This window comes from Camponotus floridanus, unplaced genomic scaffold (genome assembly GCF_003227725.1).
Source record: "Camponotus floridanus strain SB8 unplaced genomic scaffold, Cflo_v7.5 scaffold17, whole genome shotgun sequence".
Taxonomy (NCBI): domain Eukaryota; kingdom Metazoa; phylum Arthropoda; class Insecta; order Hymenoptera; family Formicidae; genus Camponotus; species Camponotus floridanus.
In genome coordinates, this window is record NW_020229292.1 from 411,925 (window position 1) to 434,722 (window position 22,798).

General features: G+C 32.8%; 1 protein-coding gene across 6 annotated transcripts in view; it reads left to right on the top strand.

The window, feature by feature from the left end:
* The window catches only part of LOC105250089 (probable Ras GTPase-activating protein), a 294,638-nt gene that overhangs the window by 103,203 nt on the left and 168,637 nt on the right, over positions 1 to 22,798 (top strand). For 3 of the 6 annotated variants that reach the window (XM_025407317.1, XM_025407319.1, XM_011255996.3), the window contains exon 2: positions 1,039 to 1,513. The exons of 2 other annotated variants lie outside the window; for them this stretch is intronic. In XM_025407317.1, the coding sequence (XP_025263102.1) occupies positions 1,282 to 1,513 (232 nt within the window). In that variant the 5' untranslated portion in view covers positions 1,039 to 1,281. Of the gene's footprint in view, positions 1 to 988; positions 1,514 to 22,798 lie in introns of all 6 variants that reach the window. One more of the 6 variants, XM_025407318.1, reaches the window with a different exon arrangement.

Here is a 22,798-nt window from a genome sequence, read left to right on the forward strand (position 1 = left end):
GCTTCTTTTGTATCAATTTTTTGTCTTTTATTAATAATATATTTTTTTCACCAAATTATATATTTTATATAAAAAAGTATATTATTAAAATACACTTGTTTTAACGTGTCAGCAAATAACGAAGAAAAATTATGAAAATTATTTAAAAGAAAATTATCTTTTTTTGTATTTTCTTTATTATTTTTAAACAATCTAACATTTTAATTATAATGCTTGACTTTGAGAAATATGAAGATAGTTTGCATTAAAAAAGATTTTTCTATATTTGAATTTATTTATTTAAGCAACGTGATAACGATCGCATCAAACACATTACGTCAGCCGTTAGTTATATATTGAATCGATCAATTTAAATTTGGTTCCTGTTCCGTCTTCTTACTTGCAGTCGGCGAGTAATTAGAAGTTGAGGCTAATTAGAATGGTAGAAGGCGTAAGTTATGGAAAAAATCAGCAGTGCACGTCGGTAGGAGTTATTATGACGGTTATTAGCCTGGCGTGTGGGGTTAATTTATGAAAGCCATTAGAATCTAATGTCTGATTAAAAACAGCGCCAATACTTATATACCATCGGGAAAGAATCGTCTTATACTTCATATTGCGCAAACGTATAAAATATCCCCCCTCGGACTTTAAAAGAATTGTAGCTAATTCTGATTAAATGGTAGAACTCTCATTTTTTAGCGGAAGAAAAAGATGAACGCGGTGCGAGAAATTTTCATTAACTCATACTTGGCATTCCTAATCTGAAGAAACTTTTTACACATGGTTACCCCATTTTTTTAACGCGTCTGAATCTTGACAAGATTCTTTGATAAATTTGAACTTTTTTCATGAAAAAGAATTTAATATTAATTACTTTTGAAATGAAACATTTTTTTTTTAATATTTCGCGATGGGAGAGAGAAGTTCAATTTTATCCAAGATTTGACTGTCATTAATATTTCACGCGTGAAACGTGTGGGACCTATATATATCTCACATCGCACAGTGGAGAATATCGTTTTCAACACGCGAAAGATTCAAACCGATTCTCCCCAGACGAGCGGACGCGAGTTACCGTGAAATGAAAAGGTGAGACTCGCAGAGGGGTGCGCGGAGGTGTGCGAGTCCCGACGATAAAGAGGCGAGGAATCCGTGGAGGAATTGATGCTGCACGTGAGAGTTATATCTCCGTGAGAAAAGTTCGGTGCATGCATCGCGGGACTTATTAAGCGGGCAGCGGGGGGAAAGTGGAGAAAAAGATTTTGCGGTTCTCTCGCGTGGTAGAGCGTTGGTCTGAAAATGGCATTGACGCCCCGATGCCGCGGAGGCGGCGGGGAGAACCTCCCCGAGGAGCTGGCGAACGAGGATGACGGGGCCAACGGGGGCAATTTCGAACCCCTGAGCGATTCCTGCGGCGAGAGCGACATGGAAGGTCTCGATCTCTCTCTCTTCGAGCCGCAAGTCGACGCCGCTTCCTGGTGCGACAGCCGCATCCATGCTGGAACTCTCCACATTTTGGTCCATTACTGCGGTAAGATGTGCCTGCACGATATATATGTATATTCCCCTTTGCCTTCCTTCAGAAATCTCCCCAGGCCTCTGGAACGAGAGATTGCAAATTTCGATGCGTAAAATGATTTCAAGAAGATTAAGACGGCTCTTTATTTTTTTTTTTGCTTTTTGTATTGTTAAAAATTGTTATAATTTACATGTGTTTTATTTTATTAATATTATTCATTTTATTGCGCGAGAGAAAAGAATAATTTTCAATAATCTTGAAACATTTTTCTTAATCTTGTTTTCCATGCATAAAATAATTTCAAGAAAATTAAGACTACTTTCTTTTGATTCCTCTTTGTATTCTTAAATATCCATATTTTATTCTATCACTTTATCGCGCGAAAGAAAAAAAATAATTTTTCTCCCTTTGTTCTTGGTATTGTTAAAGATCGCCAAAATTTATAAATTAATATACTTTGTTCTATTATTATTTTATTAATGTTATTAATTGTTTTTAGAAAAATTATTAATGTATTTTATCGCACGGAAAAGCATAATTTTCGCAATTTTAAAAAACTTTTCTTACCCTTGTCAATTTTTTTCTCTACGAATGTTGCTTTTTTTTAAAACCGGATCGGTAACTTGTTAGGAAAATTCTCAGAGATCGAGATTGAAAAACGAAAGATATAGATGCGGAAGCATCGTGCATCACATTCGTTCCGACTGAGGTAACAAATGCGCGCGATCTTTTAGGATTTACGTCGTTGCTCGGCGCCGTGAACTCATATATCGCCTAGGATGAGAAGATGGCCGTCATTTAAACGTGTAGTTAACACGTGTCCGTGCTCTCTCTCTCTCTCTTCTCTTTCTCAGAGAGAGTGTTCAGATAAGGTATTAAAGCGATATCTTGGCGCCACCACGAGTGGGTTCGAGTCAGGATCTGACTAATATGCAACATGTGTGCGACGCAAGAGCAATGCACTTGCGTCATTATTTCATGGACCCTAGGCCAATTGCTATCTTTCGCATAATTGCCATTAACATACAATACAGCTCACGCACACGTCGAAAGGAGATATTCTTGTCCGTGACTTATCGTCGCGAATTCGTCTCCGCGGCCGAGATTAAAATTGAATTATAAAAGTGAATCTATATCATCACTTTCCATAATCATTCTGGATGATCTCTGAAAGAGAGTAAATTATTTCGCGAAAGAGAGTAAATTATTTCTACAAAAACGGTAAATTCACCTCGCACTCTAAGAAAAAAGATTCCCTTTTACACGGATCAGATTTTTATAAACAAATGTGTGTTATAATTTTGCTAACAAATTGTATATGTTTGCTAATATTTTTTGTATTTCTACAAAGACGGTAAATTCACCTCGCACTCTAAGAAAAAAAGATTCCCTTTCGCACATCAAATTTTTATAAACAAATGTGTGTTATAATTTTGCTAACGAATTGTATATTTTCGCTAATATTTTTTATATTTTCGTAGCATGTCATCATAAATGTGTGGAATAATTTATGATTAAAATTATCAGCATTCATATAATTGATTGAATTTTATTTCTACTTTTTGTAAAATTTCGAAATTGCAGATTGGCATTAAATTGAATTACATAAAAATTTGTTGAGCAATGCATTAGAAAAAGACCTCGTTTATCCAGCGCGTTCGTTTTGCATCATCCGGGGAATAAGCCGTATAAATTCGCCTTAACCGCGCAATTGCGCGTGTGGGCGCAGACCGCAAAGTTAAACGGCCGTCAAGCTTTTTTGCGTATTCACTCGGTAGGCGACTTTACCTTGACGCCGGATATGCATCCTGACGCCACGCCGGGGAGGGCGATTGGGTAATTTAACCGAGGCAGATCGCAGCAAGCCGGATAATGTATGCACTCCATACGGGATTATTATTAAGCCGATACTATTAACTCGTTGATGCGAAGAGACAGTCGCGTTTCGCCGCGCTTTTATGTTAAAAATGTGACACATATTTTACTCCTGTAATTTTTAAATGTTTCGCAAGGAAAAAATATATAACATTTTACAATTTTTCTCCGTATTTACTGTCGAGAATATGTATATGAATAATGTGAAACTTTATCTTCAATTCTCTGTCTTATATTATTTATTATCTTCGATTGTTTATATTTGTATCTACATTTTTTATTTTTTATTTTATGATTTGAGGAAACAGATAATTATAAATTAACGTATAGACATTAATGTTCAGTGGTCTACTATTATTGAAATATGTATTTGAATAATTTTTTCGAAGAGAGTTAATTTCTATCTAGTGCGAAAATTTTACAAAATAATTATATTTATTACACTCATACTTACATTTTTAGCTTCTCTCACAATAATATATAATAAAATTTCAAATTATCAATAATTTTTTTCAATAAAATCTCGACAGTGTAAATGTAATTATTATAAAATAATAATAAATATAATTACATTCACATGAAACGATGGTAAATTGCACTACTAAAATCGTTATTTAATACGAAGAGAATTGTATCCCACGTATTCGCTATTTTTTGTATTTTAACGCTTTTCATTTTTTGCGTGGGTGATGGAATGAAACGTCCATCAAGATTTTCTTTGGATCTTCTCGGTAAGAAATTTACCTTGACGCGCGCCGGATACGCATTTCGATACCACATCGTAGGAAATAATTATAATAAGTAATTTAATCGAGTAACGTAATCGCACATTGTGCGTATAATATCGAGATAAGCTCATCTCATAATATTATCGAGATTAACTCATCGGATAATAATATTAACTTATTTATATGGGAAGAATATTTTGCGATATTATTATTTGTAAATGTTTTTTTGTAACGAAAGTTTTACACCTATTTCAACTTCATTAAAGTTTTGTACTATTTAATTTAAAACATAAAAAGACTGAAATAAGCATTTTAAATTATATACTTGATATTAACATGTTACACACACGCACACAATATTTGTAATTTATGCAAACGTAATTTCTCTCTGGAACGCGACGTGAATATTATAGCTAACGGATCTCCGCGATAGAAAATTCCATCGATGGAAATTTCCGTTACTATTGGAATTTTTATTGACATGTATACGTTTATTGCGAGATTAAGTTAGATGACCGTGACATTGTAATGTTGGCATTTTCATACTTGTAATTCTTCGCCCCGCTTTCTATTTCGATTTTCTCACGCGATATATATTTATACGCGATATATTAACACGTGCTCAGTCAAGTATATAACGCATTTCATTCGCACTCGCGTGTGCGAACGCTTTTTACTCGCGTTAGACGGCTGCCGACCGCCGAGTGAGACTGCCTGTCAAGATTTTCTGGGGATTTTGCCCGGTTGGGAATTTTACTATGACGCCCTGGATGACACGCACCTTGACGTCATGTCATAAAGATAATTGGGTGCATAGCATTATTAACTGGTACGCCGAGTGAACGTGCCTGTCGTACATCAACGTGAATACGTGCGAAATGTTAACTCACGCAGTTTGCGAGACCTATATCGAAGCTGGAAATGAAAATAAGCGTTGCATTAATATATGTATCTCTCTTTATATGTATATATTTTTTATTGAACATTATAGCGCTTCAAAATTAAATTAATTTATTAATAATCTAAGATCAGAAAACGGTAAATTCCTTTTTTATTGAAATGATATATATATTAAATAAATAAATATTATTTAATAATTATTAATAAATACTAAAATAATAAAATATTATTTTTAATAATCGAAATCCAGAAAAGCGTTGAGAGAACGTACATATATAATTTACTAAATTAATGTAATTAATTTTGAAACACCTTCAAAATTAAATTAATTTATTAATAATTTAAGGTCAAAAAACGGTAAATTCCTTTTTTATTTAAATTATATATATATATTAAATAAATAAATATTGTTTAATAATTATTAATAAATACTAAAATAATAAAATATTATTTTTAATAATCGAAATCCAGAGAAGCATTGAGGGAACGTACATATATAATTTAAATAAAAAAAGGGTCTACGCGATTTTGCAATTTTAAATTACTAAATTAGTGTAATTAATTTTGAAGCACCGTGATACGTTTAATAGAGAAAAAAATAATTACTGGCCCACACAATTACTCTTTCAAAAATATTAGTAATTAAAAGAAAGAGGGACATTATACCGTCTGTTTCTCAAGATGGTAATAGTAGATAAATCCGCGTTACCATTATTCGATCCATCACACTTTACAGCTGATTCACAAGCAAAGAGCGACGCCACCGTTCTTTCCGGCGTGCGCAAATTGCTGATTATTAATCTAACAACGCGCTATCCTTTCCCGAGAGCGAGGTCCTACGTGCGTGTTCGCCGCACTTAAACAGAAAATCGTCGCTCTGGGCGGCGTGGCCTGGTATAGACGCAACGTAGACGAAGTAGAGGAGTTCGGGCGATTCTGTTGGATTCGAGCTCTTCTGCTCTGCCGTGGGCGACCGATGGACCGAGATGGGGCGAAGGGGAACGGGGAAAGGAAACTGTTACGAGATCGATTTGCGGCGTAGACCAATTAAATCGTGATCCACCGCGCGCGGATATAATGCCCCGGCAGAGATCCCGCTCGCAGATATAATCTCCATCCTCGTCGCAATAAATCGATGTAGGTAAATGAGTCGCAACGCGGCGCGGTGCTTTCTACCGCGGGCTGTCTTCCGTCCTGCTTTCTTCCCTCTTCGCGTTCCATTACCCACTTACACTAACTGACTGCGAGAGGAGAGTCCGCTATTGCCGCTGCTCGTCGACGTAAACACACGTTGCGGCTCATCGCAACGTCGTCCTCCGGAAAGGAAGACGACCGACGAGACTCGCTCGCAAAGACTCCGGGCTGATTCTCACGTGGGAAGATCTTGCTCTGTCGCGTATTAATGCGAGGCAATCGTTAGACAGTCGCTTCCTACGATTTGTTCCTCGACTCCGTTTATATTCTCAGCATGACACTGGATGCTGCGATTTGCGGGGCTTTTGTTAAGGAAACGTTCGCGAAACGATACGGAAGAGTAGAGATGAATATGTATCTTCGATACGCGCGGCAACTCGTTGCGGGTGAACGCATATTAGAAAAAAGTATAACTGGTATGAATAGACATGGATAGTTATTTAGATCTGAGTGTTGAAAGATCTAGCCCGAAAATGAAGACTTTGAGATTGCTCTGAGATTAAAATCTTTGTAATCTGTCTTAAGTAAAATAATAGTTATTTAACCCATTCAGACCTGAATTTTTTCTGGTTAGGTAATGCAAAAAATTATTGAATTAATTTTTATTGATGAAGGGTTTTTTTTATGATTTATAACTGTTAGGAATTTCCAAGTTCATCGAGAGATCGCAGGGAAGCTAATTTAAAAAAATAATTATTTCACATGATTTTAAAGTTTTGTGTATAATTGTGTATATAAGGTCTGAATGGGTTAACAAATTCAATGACAAATTATAAATGTCAATCTAGGATTTTAAAAATCTTTTGGTAGAGGAATAAATTGAGAAAAGAAATACATCTGTTATGATAAATATATTTATTGGAGATATATTTATTATTTATATATCGTTATATAAGATATATCAAAAATATCTGTTATAAGATCTTATAGAAATATATTTTCTCGAATTTTGAGCTATTTAAGATCTTAATTTATTAAGAGCTAATTTATTAAGAATCTTAATTTATTAAGAGCTATTTAATTTCGAAGAAATACTTTTTAGCTCGTTTTAGACCTTGATGTGCCATTTCATCATCCGTTGCAACTAGTTTTTGCCGCTTTTACATAATATTGCATGATTTGTCTATTTATAATTTGATGAAATTATGCTTTCCCCGTAATTCGAGAAGTCTCTGTGTTCGAAAATGAAGAGGAAAGTTGAGGAAAAGGTTGTTTTGCGCGACTGCCCGGATAAATGAGAAAATGTCGCGCCGTCCGATTGACTGCACCAATTCCATTAGTCCAGCCTGGAGTAGGCTGTTTCCGGATGGTGCGCGTGTATTGAGTTATTGTGAGAGCCGCAGCTCTCTGTGTGGAACATCCGCGCCAGAGAGTGCTTCTTGTTATAAGTCGGGTCGGTATCCGATGAGGAGATCATCAGTGGAATCGCTCATGCGGACAATTAAAAATATCGATACGATGCTTATCGCGATGCAATCAATCGATATATCTTGATCAATCGACCGTGACATCGAGATATACATCATTGCGCGAAAAATTGTTTAGCATCGCAAAAAAATTCAAATCTGTTTTGACCTGTTGTTGAACAGCAGCGAGAATTTTGTTACATTACGCAAGTAATTTGCGCGCTCGTGTCGGGAACATAATCTAAAATTACTATACTTTTAGTGCTCCGCTTATAAAAAGTAAATTATACCTTCCATTGGAAGGAAAAAGAGAAGATTATAATATTTCACGGTAACCTCGAATATTTCTCCTTCGTCGAATCGATCTCGTTTACGGTCTACTAAGGATCGTGAATAACGTTATCCTCTTTCTCTTTTGCAGCTCTGTGAGAGGATTTAAACGGAAATTGAAACTGCGAAAGATAGATATTATTGAAAAATTTATGAATCAATATACGATTTTGCTCTTTTTTTCGAAGCTATCTCTTACACTAGATACGTGAAACATTTAATAACATATCTGTACACAATTGAATTATATAATTCGGTGACCTGGATATTTAGATTTCCACATATTATTTATGATTAGTTAGTTTCATTTTTATTATACATATTTATCAATTTTTAAATGTATTTACATGCACTTTAATTTCTTTAGGAATTAATTAAAAAAGTTTTTTGATTAAATCTAATTAAATACTACATTGAATTTATGCAGCAATTTTTTACGATGTAAAATAAATCAACACACAAAGAAGTGTTTAATTACTATTTTTTATCCCACGTCGTCGAGCTTCAAATAAAAATTGACCATACATATTCAATAAATCAGCTGACAGCAACAAATTTCCGCGTTCTATTATATACATGATTGACTTAACTTCTCATTGCTGCCGCAGTGCAGCATAGTCTGTTCACCTGTTCTGTCATTGCAGATGCAACGAATTCTCTCTTTTAATGGAAGTGTCAGCCACAGTCGTACGAATCGCGCAGTTAGAAAATTCGCAGTCTTTTATTTATTCATTTAAATGCGCTGTCTGTTTGAACAAATACTTCTGTCGTGCTACAAGAAGATTCTCAAAGAATGTTTTAGCGATTCGAAATTAATTATCTCGTAATTTCCACGAATAATTACAAAGTGATCGATTTATATCTAACATTGTATTTTAAGGGAGCTTTAATTTTTTTACAACTTTTAAGATGTAAACAAATATTAAATATTTTAAATTTATAATATTTAAAAAAAAATAGGCGTACAACAGACATATAAAATCAAATTTTTGTTAAAGGTATGTTAGTTGCCAAGCTTTGAATATACTTTAGAAATTTCTTTACTCTTTAACAAAGTAATTTCTCTATCGAAAAATTCGGATTCTATATCTTAAATGCAAATACGAGTGCGAGTTTCCAGCAAATGTAGGATAACTTGAAAAGGGGACTTGTGACGCGACAGAAATTAATTATACGAAATGAACGCATCGCATTCGTCGATGTCGGTTTCATTAAAACCAGGAAATTGTTCGGGTTCGACGTTCCGATTATACCAGATGTTTTGACTGGCTGCTAGCAACACGATAGCAAATCTCGCTGTAACCGACATCCTCCTCGTTTCTGCTGCTAATCAATACGCTAAATTAATGGAAATAATTGTCCTTGAATACTCATATAAAATAGAAGAAATCAGAAAACATTTCGTTTTTTATTCGCACATTATTTATCCTTCTCGCTAAATATTTTTTTTTAATTTATAAATCCTATGGAGTTATTGCAAAGAACTCTACCATCGAATCGTAATTTTTACATGATCTTTTCTTCTTTTTTTTTTCTCTTTCTCTCTGTTTACGAATATAATATAGTTTACCATCTTATTTTTTACGTGTGTATTTTATACACATATTTTCAGAATTTTCTAAGAATTAATAATTTGTACATATCGGAGTCTTTTTTTAAAGGCAAAAAGCGACAGCGCAATTTTCTCGGACACGTGACATCGAATTATTTCTCTCGTGATAGAAATCGTGGTTGAGAGGCAATTAAATTAACCGATCGCCAGATGTTATACGATAACGACACCGTTTCCCATTGACGCCATTCGCACACGCTTGCAATCAATTTGCAAATCGTGATACATGCTACATGCTACTTGCCTGCTGCAAACGGCATGGCACTGTGTGTAAACGAAACGTCGTTTATTGCAAACTATGTCCGCAAATTGGCGCACTCGCCACCGTATTGATGCTTTACACAGAGACACACTTTATTCGCTCTACATTTCAATTTTTTCCGTGAGAGTTAATAAATGATCCGTTGACCTAATTAGATTTAATGAATTTGGTTCGCTCTCGAGATGACACCATGTAGAGTAGACTTTCGCAACAATTGGGACTGACAATTAAAGGAATTGTGTCAGCTTGTCTTCTCGAAATGCGAAACGGCACGAAAGAGACGAAGTCATCCGAAGTTTACTAACGGAATTAGTATTCCTCGATTTCTCCCTCTAGACTGCCGTGAATTCCAGGCGCGACCCAGCCAGCGTGGAATTAAGTTTCTTGATAAGGGATCATAGAGAGAGAGAGAGAGAGAAAAAGGGAGCACTATATATCGAGTCAATTCTGACTTTACTTTCATTTTTACGGGAAGTAAGGGAGTTATGGAAGTTAAGGAAAAGTCAAAGAGCTCGAGAAAGTACAACTAATATTATTAGAGATGATTAAAAGAGACAATTATAAAAGGTAAAGATCGAGATCTCAAATGCTCTTTATGCTGAAAATTCTTTTGATTTCTAAAAGAATCACATTTACTGAATGAATTATTCGTAACTCGATTATTTCGAGACCTTTTTGTCTATATTATTAATTACTTATGATAAGTATACATCGTATAAAATAAATATCGAAAAGCTTTTAGAATCTTGAGAAAAAGATTTTGCTGAAGAATCTGTACAAAATAAATTTAAATAAATTAATATATGTATATATTTCTTTTTATATGATGCATTATATATCACATGGTATTTTTCTTTTATTTCTTTTACTTGATTTTTTGATATGTAATATGCTGATTGATAAAACGGGGGTCTTATTCTTCTACCCTTTCAACTGCTATTGTAGCGACGAGTGATTTGATATCGAATCGTTTGGAGAAACGATTCGATATCAAATCATATAAACGGATCGAAGAAAAGAAGCGCAGATGATCGGAGAGAAGGTAGCCTTTTGAGAGCGATAGACACCTTTGTGAATGACTCAGGAGACTTTCTATTGGAAGCGATTTCTGTGGTACGAGGTGACAGATGAAATCTGTCTGCTTGGCTCGCCTCTGTCTGGCATGGACACTGTTTACAGGCTGATGAACCGATAATTCATCTGAAAGATCTTAAGGAAATAAAGCCAGAAGCCAATTCATTCATAAAGGTCATGTTGCACGTAATTGAAAAGAATTACGTTGCTTATTATTGAGTTATTCTTTCAGAAAAATCTTTCAATTGTCGATTTATCGTATCAAATTCTATAATTTTATTTATAGAATATTATAATTTATTATTATTAAGATTGCTATAAAAGATATTAAAATCAATTTTATAATTCAAATCTTATTTGAGAACTAAATTAAAAATCATATATATAATTAAAGAAATTTTGAAAAAAATTCGATATTCTTTTTAGAAAAAGAATTTAAAGATTTTAAGAATTTAAGATTTTAAAATAAAATTTTATATAACTGTTTCTCTAACAATAATAACGTTCGATAATAAATTACACGAGGTACACATAATTTCGCAAAATTATTTTTTAAAGATGCGGATTTTATTATTTCTCGCACAATAATATTACTACATAATATTATTTAAAATTTTCACAATAACAATATCGATAAAACGAAAAGATTAAAAAATCAATTTATATAAGTTGCGAAATAATTCGTGACCGGTTTTTATAGATTTCGTACGTTACGGTCGATCGCGTTTCATGTAAATAAGATTGAATAGATTCCTGGAACGACATGCACATCGTAACCTCATTCTCATGCAACATGTAACAATTTACACGTTATGCGCTCTCGGCGTCTACCCAATGACGTAATGACTGTAATACAGTCTTGCACCGGTCTATGCGCCATCGGCACCTGCCGTTATTGCCGATGTAACAATTTGACGGCGCGTGTATCATGCTTATCAATTAAGGTGAAAGGACAGTATATATCGTATCATATATGCATAAGATATTTTTTTGCGTGAGATATGCGGAAAATCGGGATAGTATAGGACAACGATAGGCAAAGAGAAAAGAAGAGAGGAAGAGCTTTCTTGCTTTCTTGTCACAGATAAGATCGCTAATGAAATAACTATTAGAGTCGTGACGTGAGCCTAATGAGGATTGCAAAAATAATCTCGACTCGCACAGATGGACTTCGCGCATCTTCGTCTTGGCTTTTCTCTCTTGACGAAGAGAGAGGCTGCTTCCGGAGAAGCTGGAGAACTTCTCACCTGTCGCCTCTTTGTCTCGTCTTAACATTCTCGCGTTGCAAGAGTTGACATTGTGACAACACATGATCTGCCGCAAGTCAAGTTTTATCAGATATTAAGTAGCGAGGATTTTTTTATTTGCGAATGACATTTGATAATTCCTGACAAATTAAAAAAAAAATTTGAAATTACAAATTATAAAAGCGTATAAAATATTATAACAGACACGTATCTTTTGATATTTTAATCTCGCACTCTTATACAATTATTAATGTCACTCCTGACGTCCACTCGACATTCCTCGCTTTTTTCTCAAGTTTTCATCTACTGTCTCGCGACATCGTTTCAAAGACTCTCTCTCTGTTTTTCTCTCTTGATGCTTGACTCGATTCTCTCTTCCTGCGGTTTTGCATCACGCAAATACGATTAGCGAGACCGCATGTCGCCAAAAAAAGCGCATCCAATCTGTTTTTGATTCAATTCGGTCTCGTTAAATGGGCAATAAAGGACGCGCGTGACGTTCTCTTAATTTACTCGGTGGATTTAATTGGTTCGCGATACAAGTACTTCCTAGTCGTAACATGCGCGACTCTCTGCCTCTTCCGTAACACTTGCACGTGAGGACGTGAAGTTTCATCTCGAGAGAGAGAAAGAGAAGGAGAGACGAGCCCGGAGGAGAATGCTTCCCACCTCCGTCTAGCATCATCCCTCATCTGTCTTTACGTTCCCGTGCAAATACCAGCGTAAAGACTTGCATGCTCTCGAGACGCCCGCAGCGGACCTTTAGCCGGATATGGAATATTAAGTGAACGAGCGAGAGGGTCAAAATTAAGCGATTTACACTTTCCGCGTTGGGTGGATATAACTACATAGACAAGGATATTTGTTTTACTCTCGGGAAATAAAACGCTTCTAAGGATAATGAGATGTACAAAGTGAGAGAGATAAAAAAACGAAAACAGAGAATCATATAATACAGGAACAAAATCGACTTATAAAATTAAAAAATGGGACTTGAGATTGTAAATTATTATTAAAGGATGTCTGAAAAGATATGGGAAATTTATAACTTTCAAGGATTTGCTTTGCACCTGAAAAAATCAGGGAATTCTTAGGAAATTATATTCGATGTCTTAATAAATTATTGAATATACAGTAAATATATTTTATTGTAATTTTCAGTAATAAGAAACGAAAATGTGCAAGTGGAAAATGTTTATTTTATAAAAATTGTTCAGTTTTTCTAATAAATTTGCAAATCTAGCATCTAACACTTAAAAAGTAAATAAAAATAAAGTGATTCTTTATTTTTTTTATGTGACTGAAAAATATTAGGAAAGGAATACAATAAAAATTTATTTTATTTTAGGAATCTCTAAAAAAATCTTTAAAATATTCTCTTTATCTTGAATTTTGAATAAAAAATATCTGAAAGATCAGAGAATTTTCAGGAAATTTTTTTACAAGATTTGAATATATACAGACATCTTGTATTATTATATTATAAAGTTTTACATAAAGTTTCAATATCTCATAATAACAAATCCCCGGAGAGATGGTTCAACAGTTTCTTATTTTTGTAAAATATAGAGTAATTTCGGCAGAGAGAAGAAATATGCATTATACTCTCTAAAAGTGAATCAGTGTATTATCACTGAAAAACAGTAAATAGTCACTGATTACAGCAGTATAAAAGTACAGTTATAAAAATACAGCACTGTAAAAGTGATATTTTATTGAAAGAATCAGTTAATAATTTTGACTGTTTCAATCAGTAATATTGCTTTCTATCGTCAGTAATATTAAACTATAATTCATCTCTTCATAATTTTCATTAAGTCGTCAGACATTTATTTGTCCAACTTATATAAGATTGATTTAATACCTGAAGTCTCTCTATAGAGATTATATCAGAAATTAAGTCGAAGTAATACTTCTAATTTTATCTGTCGCTCTTTCCAAACTTTATATAATTCTTATGACTAAAATTAAATACGAGAGAGATAGCGATTTTTAGCGGTAAACGAACGAACTAGCGATTACTAGTTTTACAGTAAAATTTACTGGTTTTATAGTGAATTTTATTTTAACTTCATATCATAATCAGTGAGATATAAGATAAAATAACAAAAAAATAAGCGTTTCCACTGAAAATCAGTAAAATACTCACTGATTCTCAGTGAAATCTTATTTTACTGTTTAAATTAGTGATATTTTCACTGATTCACTTTTAGAGAGTATAGTTACTGAATAATGTAATCTTTTACTCTATATTTGTAAAAATTTCGCATCCTGTTTACTTTCCTTTCGCATGCTTTTTGTATGAATTTTTTGACGGGGGAGGCCTAATCTCTTTGCCAAAAGGAGCGTTGAGGGCGACGCGACCGCATTCAAAATAGACGGATCGGAATAGAATACGCAGAAATTGGAATTTATTGCGAGGAGTCCTGCGGGAATGCCATGCACGCATATATGGCATACGGAGAAAATGCAAAGATGCCGCACAGATTCAGCACGTGCCGCGAGAGGAAAGAAAGGACACGAGGATAGACGATGGCGGAATATTTCCAATTTTATTTACGACGTCCCATTTTTTGCCCGCTCGCGGAAAAATCGTTGACTCGTCTGCTGGATGCGCATATCTACTATTTTGTTTCCGATTTCTCTCGGGAGCCCCGGCATTCGATTATTTGACATGGCTGGCTGATTATGTAGATGCGAAGACCCTGCGAGATTGACGCGGAAATAGCGTTCTAGCGAGGGAACAACGCCATGACAAAGCAACCATGTAACATTCGCGAAGATCAGGCGCGAAAGGTAACTGTAAAACGTCGAGATTCGCTAGTGAAGTGTGATTTATCATGTTGATGCATGAGATTTATGTTATAAGATACGTGAGTAATCGGATGTATTTACGCAAGGAAACGTTCGGTTAGCTCTTTTGTAGAAAAGAAATTTGAGCGGAATTAAAATTTGCAGGATACATATGTGTGTGTTTTGCTACTTGAAGGATCATAAAAGTTTGGTAAAATATCTCTATGTCATAAATTATATTGCAAGATATAAAAAAAATACATAAAAATAATCATCGTACATGACAGTACGAATGGTTAGCATCTCTCTCATCAAATGATTAGATTTCTTTTTTTAAATTGTAGTATTTACAACACTTTGCCAAAATTTTAGATCATAAAGAATTTGCAAAAAATTCTAGTCGACTATCGATAATGCATTATCGTTATAAAATAAACTCGTGTCTTCCGGTTACAATGGGACATAAAAAGCAGAAGCGACGTCGTCGTATTGATTTTATGAGGTCAAGTTCTCAAACAAAAAGAAAAGGCAGCTACGTAATGTTGTATCGATCTTGTGACGATGCCATTACCATTTATCGATATAAAAATGAATAAAAGATCCCGACTACACAAAGCCGTATCTCTGAGTTCGATTCGCTGGCTACGCTTCATATGTATCAGTATATAAATATTATTTCGCAATGTTCGCATTTATAGCCGCCATAAATATATTTGAATACATTACGACGAAACATTATAACGTTATTCGTGCAAAGACCAGAAAACTTGATAGAAAATTTCTTAACATACGTCAAAACATCGTGAAAAAATTATTCTTCGTCTGGCACGAGTCGATATTGCTTTTATATGCGTATATAAAATGTACATTAGGGAGAAAAAGAAAATTAAGAAAAGAATATATTTCTAGAAACTTAATTTTATTTTAAAGAAAAATAAAATATAACCTTTTTAGAAGTTTTGTTATAAGTTAAATATATGTTTTTAATTGAGTTTAATTATATTGCTTGCTTTTAAGGAATATAATTTCTTTTTAAATATACGGTATATCTTTTCATTAACGAAAATAATGTTATAAAAAAATCTTTCATGCATGTAGAAAATCTACAGAAAATTATTCATTGTTCATGAAAGCCTTAGATGTTTCTCGTTATTACTGTTTCTTCTGTGTTAATTTTAATTCTATTTTTTTAAGTGTTGCATTTTTTATTTTCTTGTTGGTTATCTGGTTCCTCGTGAATTTCGTTATCTTTGTCTAGTTTTTCTTTCTCTGAATTCTATATAGTTTGCCTCGCGAGAACTATGTACTTCAAAGTTCATGAAACTTCTATAGCATTCATAGTCGCCATCGTCATTGTCGACGACGTTATTTCCGTGAGAAACTTGTTACAATACGATTTCATGTCGTTGCTATGAAATCGAACCCTCGTGTAAAACGAATGCTATGAAATAACGACGAAGATTATCGAAAATTTTCCCAACAATTATTTTTCTTATTAATTTCATTGAAAAATTACGTTATAATTTAAACATCTTTGGATATAAAATAATGTGCCATTTTGTTCAATAATGGTGGCTAATAATCAATTGTTAATTAATCATGCAACATTATGTAATGTTACATAATTATGTATCTTGAATTACCATTGCATCCATTTAGTAAATCATTAATCACTATTATAGTTTCTATCGATTTGCATAGATTTCAATTACATGTATTTCAATTAAGCATTGTTAGGTTTGCATAGGTTTAGATAGCAAATACAAAATAAGTTATGAATTTGCAGGTTAATTCAATTAAAATTTGAAATAATATTTTCCAAAATATTTTTGAAAATTTTTAATAAATATGTCTTTTATATTTAATATTAATCTTATAAATCCATAGATCTTTTAAAAAAATATTTTGAATTAAAAATTATTTTTATTTCACTTTAAAACAATTTAAAAATATTCTGCTAATAAAATTAATATTATATTAAAATAACTGCTCTTTTATATCTCGCATAAAAATTTCAATTATTAATAACTTTTTATGTTATAATAGATATTGAACTATTGGATATTATATTAATGGATATAGATTAATGGATATAGATTAATATCGTTGTAATATGTAAAATTGATTTAATGTATTGAGAGGATTCAAAAAATCCATTTAGCAAAATCCCTCGAAATCACGCGATTAAAAAGCTTTTCGTTGCATTCCATTTACCTTGCTCGGTCTCGCTGAATCGACGCAGTGCATGCATCGATTGTTCAAGTTTCAAGGACTCGTGGGACGATGTATGAGATCGATTAACCGCCGATAAGAGCGGTGAAGCTTTCGCCGCCGGACTTTAAATTCTAATCGTCATCATAATCATCGAAGTTTGAATCGTCTTTCATCGATGTAGCATTGTCCATTGTGAGCCATATACGCATCGAAGGCTTCGCAACGAGGCTTAGCATGAGTGCATTCATAAGAATGTCGAGGATACGCACAGAGAAAGGACATCTGGATGCATTTACCACATATACTTTGATATGAAAGCCAAAAAATTTTTTATTTTGATGTAATTTCATAACAGCTCAGTTCTCAACGCTACAAATTTATCTAAAGTGCATCTTACGCCATTAATTGCATATTTTTATTGTTATAAATAATGAAATAATGAAATCTTTGACAAAGTTTTTGACGAAATGTAATATCGTCATTTTTTTATTCCGTTGCCTCTTCTCGCAATGAAATGTTTGAAAAGTTCTGAAATATCCAGGTATTGTGATATATTTGAAACTTGACATTCGACGTTTTCTATTTTCCGAGAGCAAGCAGGAATATCAAGCGAAGTGACTTTTCTGTTAACTTTATGAAAAGTAAAGAAAGGAAGTACGTCTTGATGAATACTTTTATCTTAAGAAAAAGTCACAATGCATTGACTAACTTTTAGAGATAAATATAAAAGAAAAGAATATAAATGGCATAATATGAAGTATCTTAATAAAAAAATGTTATTTTGATAAATTCACATTTAGATGTGTGTGCACACAATTGATAATTATAATTTTAATAAAATTTAAAATTGGATTTAATTTAAAATTTATTAAAGGAATGTTTTTTTAAATATATTTATATATCTGTACAATATTGAAAACTATTTCGGAAAAATCTGATAACTGTTAGCACAAGTATAGATGTTGTTTCAGACGTGATTACAACGTTTCATTGAAACTCTTTTTCCAGGATTCGTTGAAAAAAAGAGTGCACACTGGAAAAAGCTAACTGCGCAAAGCTTTATCGAGGAATATATTTGGAGGGGGAAAAAAAAGAAGGAGGCGATCCGTACGAAAGTTTCGCGAGAACCGTAAAGTGCCGCGAGTGCTCGGAGGCAGGGCGAATAATTTTCGGTTATAAAAGTAATGCGATATCTCTCTCTCGTGCAGAATATGAAGCGAGGGTGTCCATTATGGAAAAAGCGCGGCGGCGGGAAGTAACGAAAAATTTAGTGCCAAGCGAGACTAATCATTTAGGAACTTTTTGCGATGGTACCCGCGGGAGTAGGGATAGCTTTTTCGCCGCGATATATATTTTTCAATATATTCGCGAAATCACACAGAGCAGTAAAGTAGGATGACAGTGCCATTGAAAGAGAAATAGCATGTACGTCACTCCTACTCGATTTATGTACCAATAGCCCTTCAAGGCTTTACATCAAAACAAAACGTATTGAAAAATTTTGCAATGGCGTTTAAAGACACATAAATTCTGTGCAGTATTATATAAAATTAGCATTTGGAAGAAAAATTTTAAAATGTTGCAAGGATAAATATGATTTTTAATTGCAAACATTGGATTGCAAACATTGGATATAATTTAGTTAAATTTTACGAGAATAGATTTATGAATATATTGTTTATTATTATCTTTTCGCGAAAAAAAATCTATAACATTTTATTATTTTAAGTATACAGATTGGATGTGTCTTTTTAATAAGCTAGTTACCGCGAAAAAAACTTGATCTATTTCAATTCTAACACTATGCAAAGATATCGAAAATATTTTTGATAACTCTTGACAATTCCCGAAAGAGAAGCTTGATTCGAAAATATACTATATCATTAAGATTGTCGACATCCTTTATAAATGTTTACTAAATGATAAAAATATTTCCAATTTTTATCCATATATGAATAAAACTGCTAAATTATAGAGGATATTTTATTTTCTCTGTTTATTATATGCATTTGAAAATGACAACTGATTTATTGTATTTGAAAATTTTTTACAAGTTCTAAACAAGAAACTTGCTTCGAAAATATATCAATAAAATTATCGATATTATTAAAGAATAAAAATATTTCCGATAATCTTTATTTATATGTAAATGAAACTATTATATATATATATATATATATATATATATATATATATATATATTTAAATATCTTTCATTAAAAGATTTTTTATTTTCTTTGCTCTCTCTATGCGTTTAAAAATGACAACTGATTAATTTCAGCAATTTCTTCTACACTGTAAAAAATTTTTGTGTAAATTTACAACTATATAGTGGGTAATATTGAGACCAACTATCAAAGGTGTATATTTACATACATTAATAAATTTACATTTCATAGATAAAATTATTATCTTAAATAGTAAGTAAGTAAGCATCTTGTACTAGTAAATTTACATGTTAGAAGTAGATTTCTAGAAATGTTTATGTAATAATACGTTTTGTATATGTATTTATTAAATTTAATTTAAAATTACATACATAATTAGTGTAACAATTACGCTATTTATAACGAAAATATATAAATTCATGTACTTTTACAAAAATTAGTTATTTTACTCTTTATTGTGTAAATATTCGTTTATATTTGATAAGAAATTACAAGGTTAAAAGTGTAATTTTTAAATTTTATATAAATGTTACAAAAAATTGTACATTTACATAAAATCCAAAAATTACACTTTTAATCTTGTAATTTCTCATCAAATATAAACGAATATTTACACAATAAAGAGTAAAATAACTAATTTTTGTAAAAGTACATGAATTTATATATTTCCGTTATAAATAGCGTAATTGTTACACTGATTATATGTGTAATTTTACATACTTTTTTTTTACAATGTAGTTGGTGGGACCTCGCATATTTTTCATTTATTAAACTACAAGAATAATAGTCTTCTAGCATTGTTATTGTTGTATATCCCATAATGCATCTTGCGGCTGATTGCAATTAACACCTATATCCGTCTAAATGGGAGTGTACCGCAGCATTCAACGGTATCAACAGCGGCACTGCTCATCAGCCGCATGGGCTTCTCTCAGCCACAGACATCTACACTTACGCCAGATCGCTAATACCGTTGGTCGGCGTGGTGCGAATTGAAGTATACAACGTGGTACAACGTGGTCGTAGAAAATGCCAATCATCGAATAGCAATTATATATCGGTATGACTTGCGCGTACGTCCATGAAAAAAAAATGATCAGAGGTAAAAAACGCAACAAAGGATTCTAGTGCATGCGTAATGGTCATAAAATTGTCAACATGTACCATCTTACGTTGCTGTAAAAAGCACGTACCGACTACTCTGCACACATGGCTACTATTCGTCGTCATGTCAGATTTTCATCCTTCGTCTTCGTTCATTGTGTTTACCGCTATTAGCGGTCTGGTCTAATGTAAGTATAAGTCGGCGTTCTCCTCCGGTGTTATTTCTGCGAACCGTTCGTTTGCACGCCGCTGTTTAAACGTACTCTCGCGGTTGTAATCTTCTCGTAGTTCGCGTAAGCACCGTGATTCTGCTGGATGGACAATTTCACTTCACTCGATGGCCAACAAATCGACATTTGCTCTTGGCAACACGCCGTTACGGCACGTTCATTAGTCGTTAAATATCCTTTTTCAGTTTTTAATTGCGGTACGAATAATTGACATTTGAGTGATTTATGCAGTTTTATATACCAATAAAAATAAAACGAAATGTACAAAGCAGGTTAAAATAGATAGAAAATGTTATAATTAAATTAAAAAATTATTTACAGCAAATTTTCTTTGATTTTATTGTTGTAAACATTAAATATTAAATTAATTGTATTTAGATTATAGGACATATTTTTAGAATTCTTTTGCAAAACTGGAAAAATAATATTTTTAAATTTTAGGTATTTTTTTTATATTTTCAAGATTGATGATGTAACTGTCTGTGCCAAATTACATTCTTTAGCCCATAAAAATTGCAGGATCATCGAGAAAATATAGGTTTTATAAAGTGCCCTATAATTTTATGTCGATCACATTTGCATGATTTTTCTTGTAAAATGTCACTTTACGATATTTTTAAGGATGTTTTCAAGTTACTATCTCTATAGAAACTAAATCATTAAAAATCTATATACATATTATTTAATATAAATAATATAAATAATATATAATAATTTTCCTTTTTATTATATTTTATTAATATTAAATTATTTTGCATATCGAGTAACTTTACTGTGTTTGATAGCATATCGTGAAATGAAAAACTTTGTTAAATCCATCGCTTCGTACTCCAATTTCTCTTTGCGCTTTTTTACTCTTCGTTCGTTTCTGCACTTTTACAAAAACAATACGCTGCCAATCGTCAGACAATACCGACTGAAATCAGTACGTACCGACTTACGCTTTGTCTGCCGATGATGTTTCCGATTGCAGTCACGTTTTTGCAGCGAATACCTTTTGAATTGTAAAAAATTAAAAAACGAAAAAAAAAATTGAGAAATCCCATTGTTTCTGAAATTATTTCACAGAGTTGCATAAAATTTATTACACATCACGCTCGCGTACGTTGTACGTTAAACGTATCGTCTGCATCGCACTGAGAAAAAAATCTGGTTGCATTAATTAGAATTCTGGTAGATTCAACCAATATGTCTGTTGGAAAATGGACGAACTAGAATTCTTGTAAGAATTACCAGATGAATCTGATTAATTTCTTCCTGTTAAATTTACCAAATTTTCTGATTAATAATACTAAACTCACCAGCACCAAGTCATCTAAAATTTTTTCCATCTAATCTCAAAAGTCTGTTTAATATTCTGAATTCCAACAAGATTATTGGATAAATTCAATCCAGATTATTGAATAAATTATAAATTCAGTTTATTAGAAATTAAATTGATAAACAGTGATGCAAAAAGAGGATGCAGCTTAAACACACACAATCAGAGAGCTAGCGTTCTCTTTCTGGCACTACTGATCGTAAGAGAAAAAAATATACTTTGGATTTAATGTTAATACTAGTTCTTTATATACATTTCATGGCAAATATTGAATACGAGTTAAGTTAAGAGCAAGCAAAGAAATTAATGTACCAGAAATTTTATAGATCCAACCAGGAAATACTAATCAAATTCTTATAGTAAAATCTATTAAACGTTCTAGTTATAAAAAATTGAGTCATATCATGATAACTAGAAATTCTTGTTTGATTTAACCAAAATGCCTTCCATCATATACATATCTTGTTTACATTCAAGCGATTTTTCTCAGTGCAGCAATCGTGATTCAGAAAGTTTCTTAAATAATATATACGCATAAGTATCTCGGCCGCGTATCTCGTGTATCGCGCATACATAAGCGATAGCGACAATTTTCTAATGACGGAATTCGTTTTCCCTCGAGCTACCAGAAACGTGTTTCGCTTATTACTTCGGCTCACCATCCTTCCCAACTAAAATGCGTTCATGTTTCCGTAGCATAGAAATGTGTTTCGCGATAATGTTGTTACGCGTCTATGCATAAATCTTGGACGGTTATACGCGCTCGTCATAAATCATAGTCAGGCTGTAGTAAACTAAAATATAGATACTGTAGAGATAAACTTGGCGAAATAGTAGTT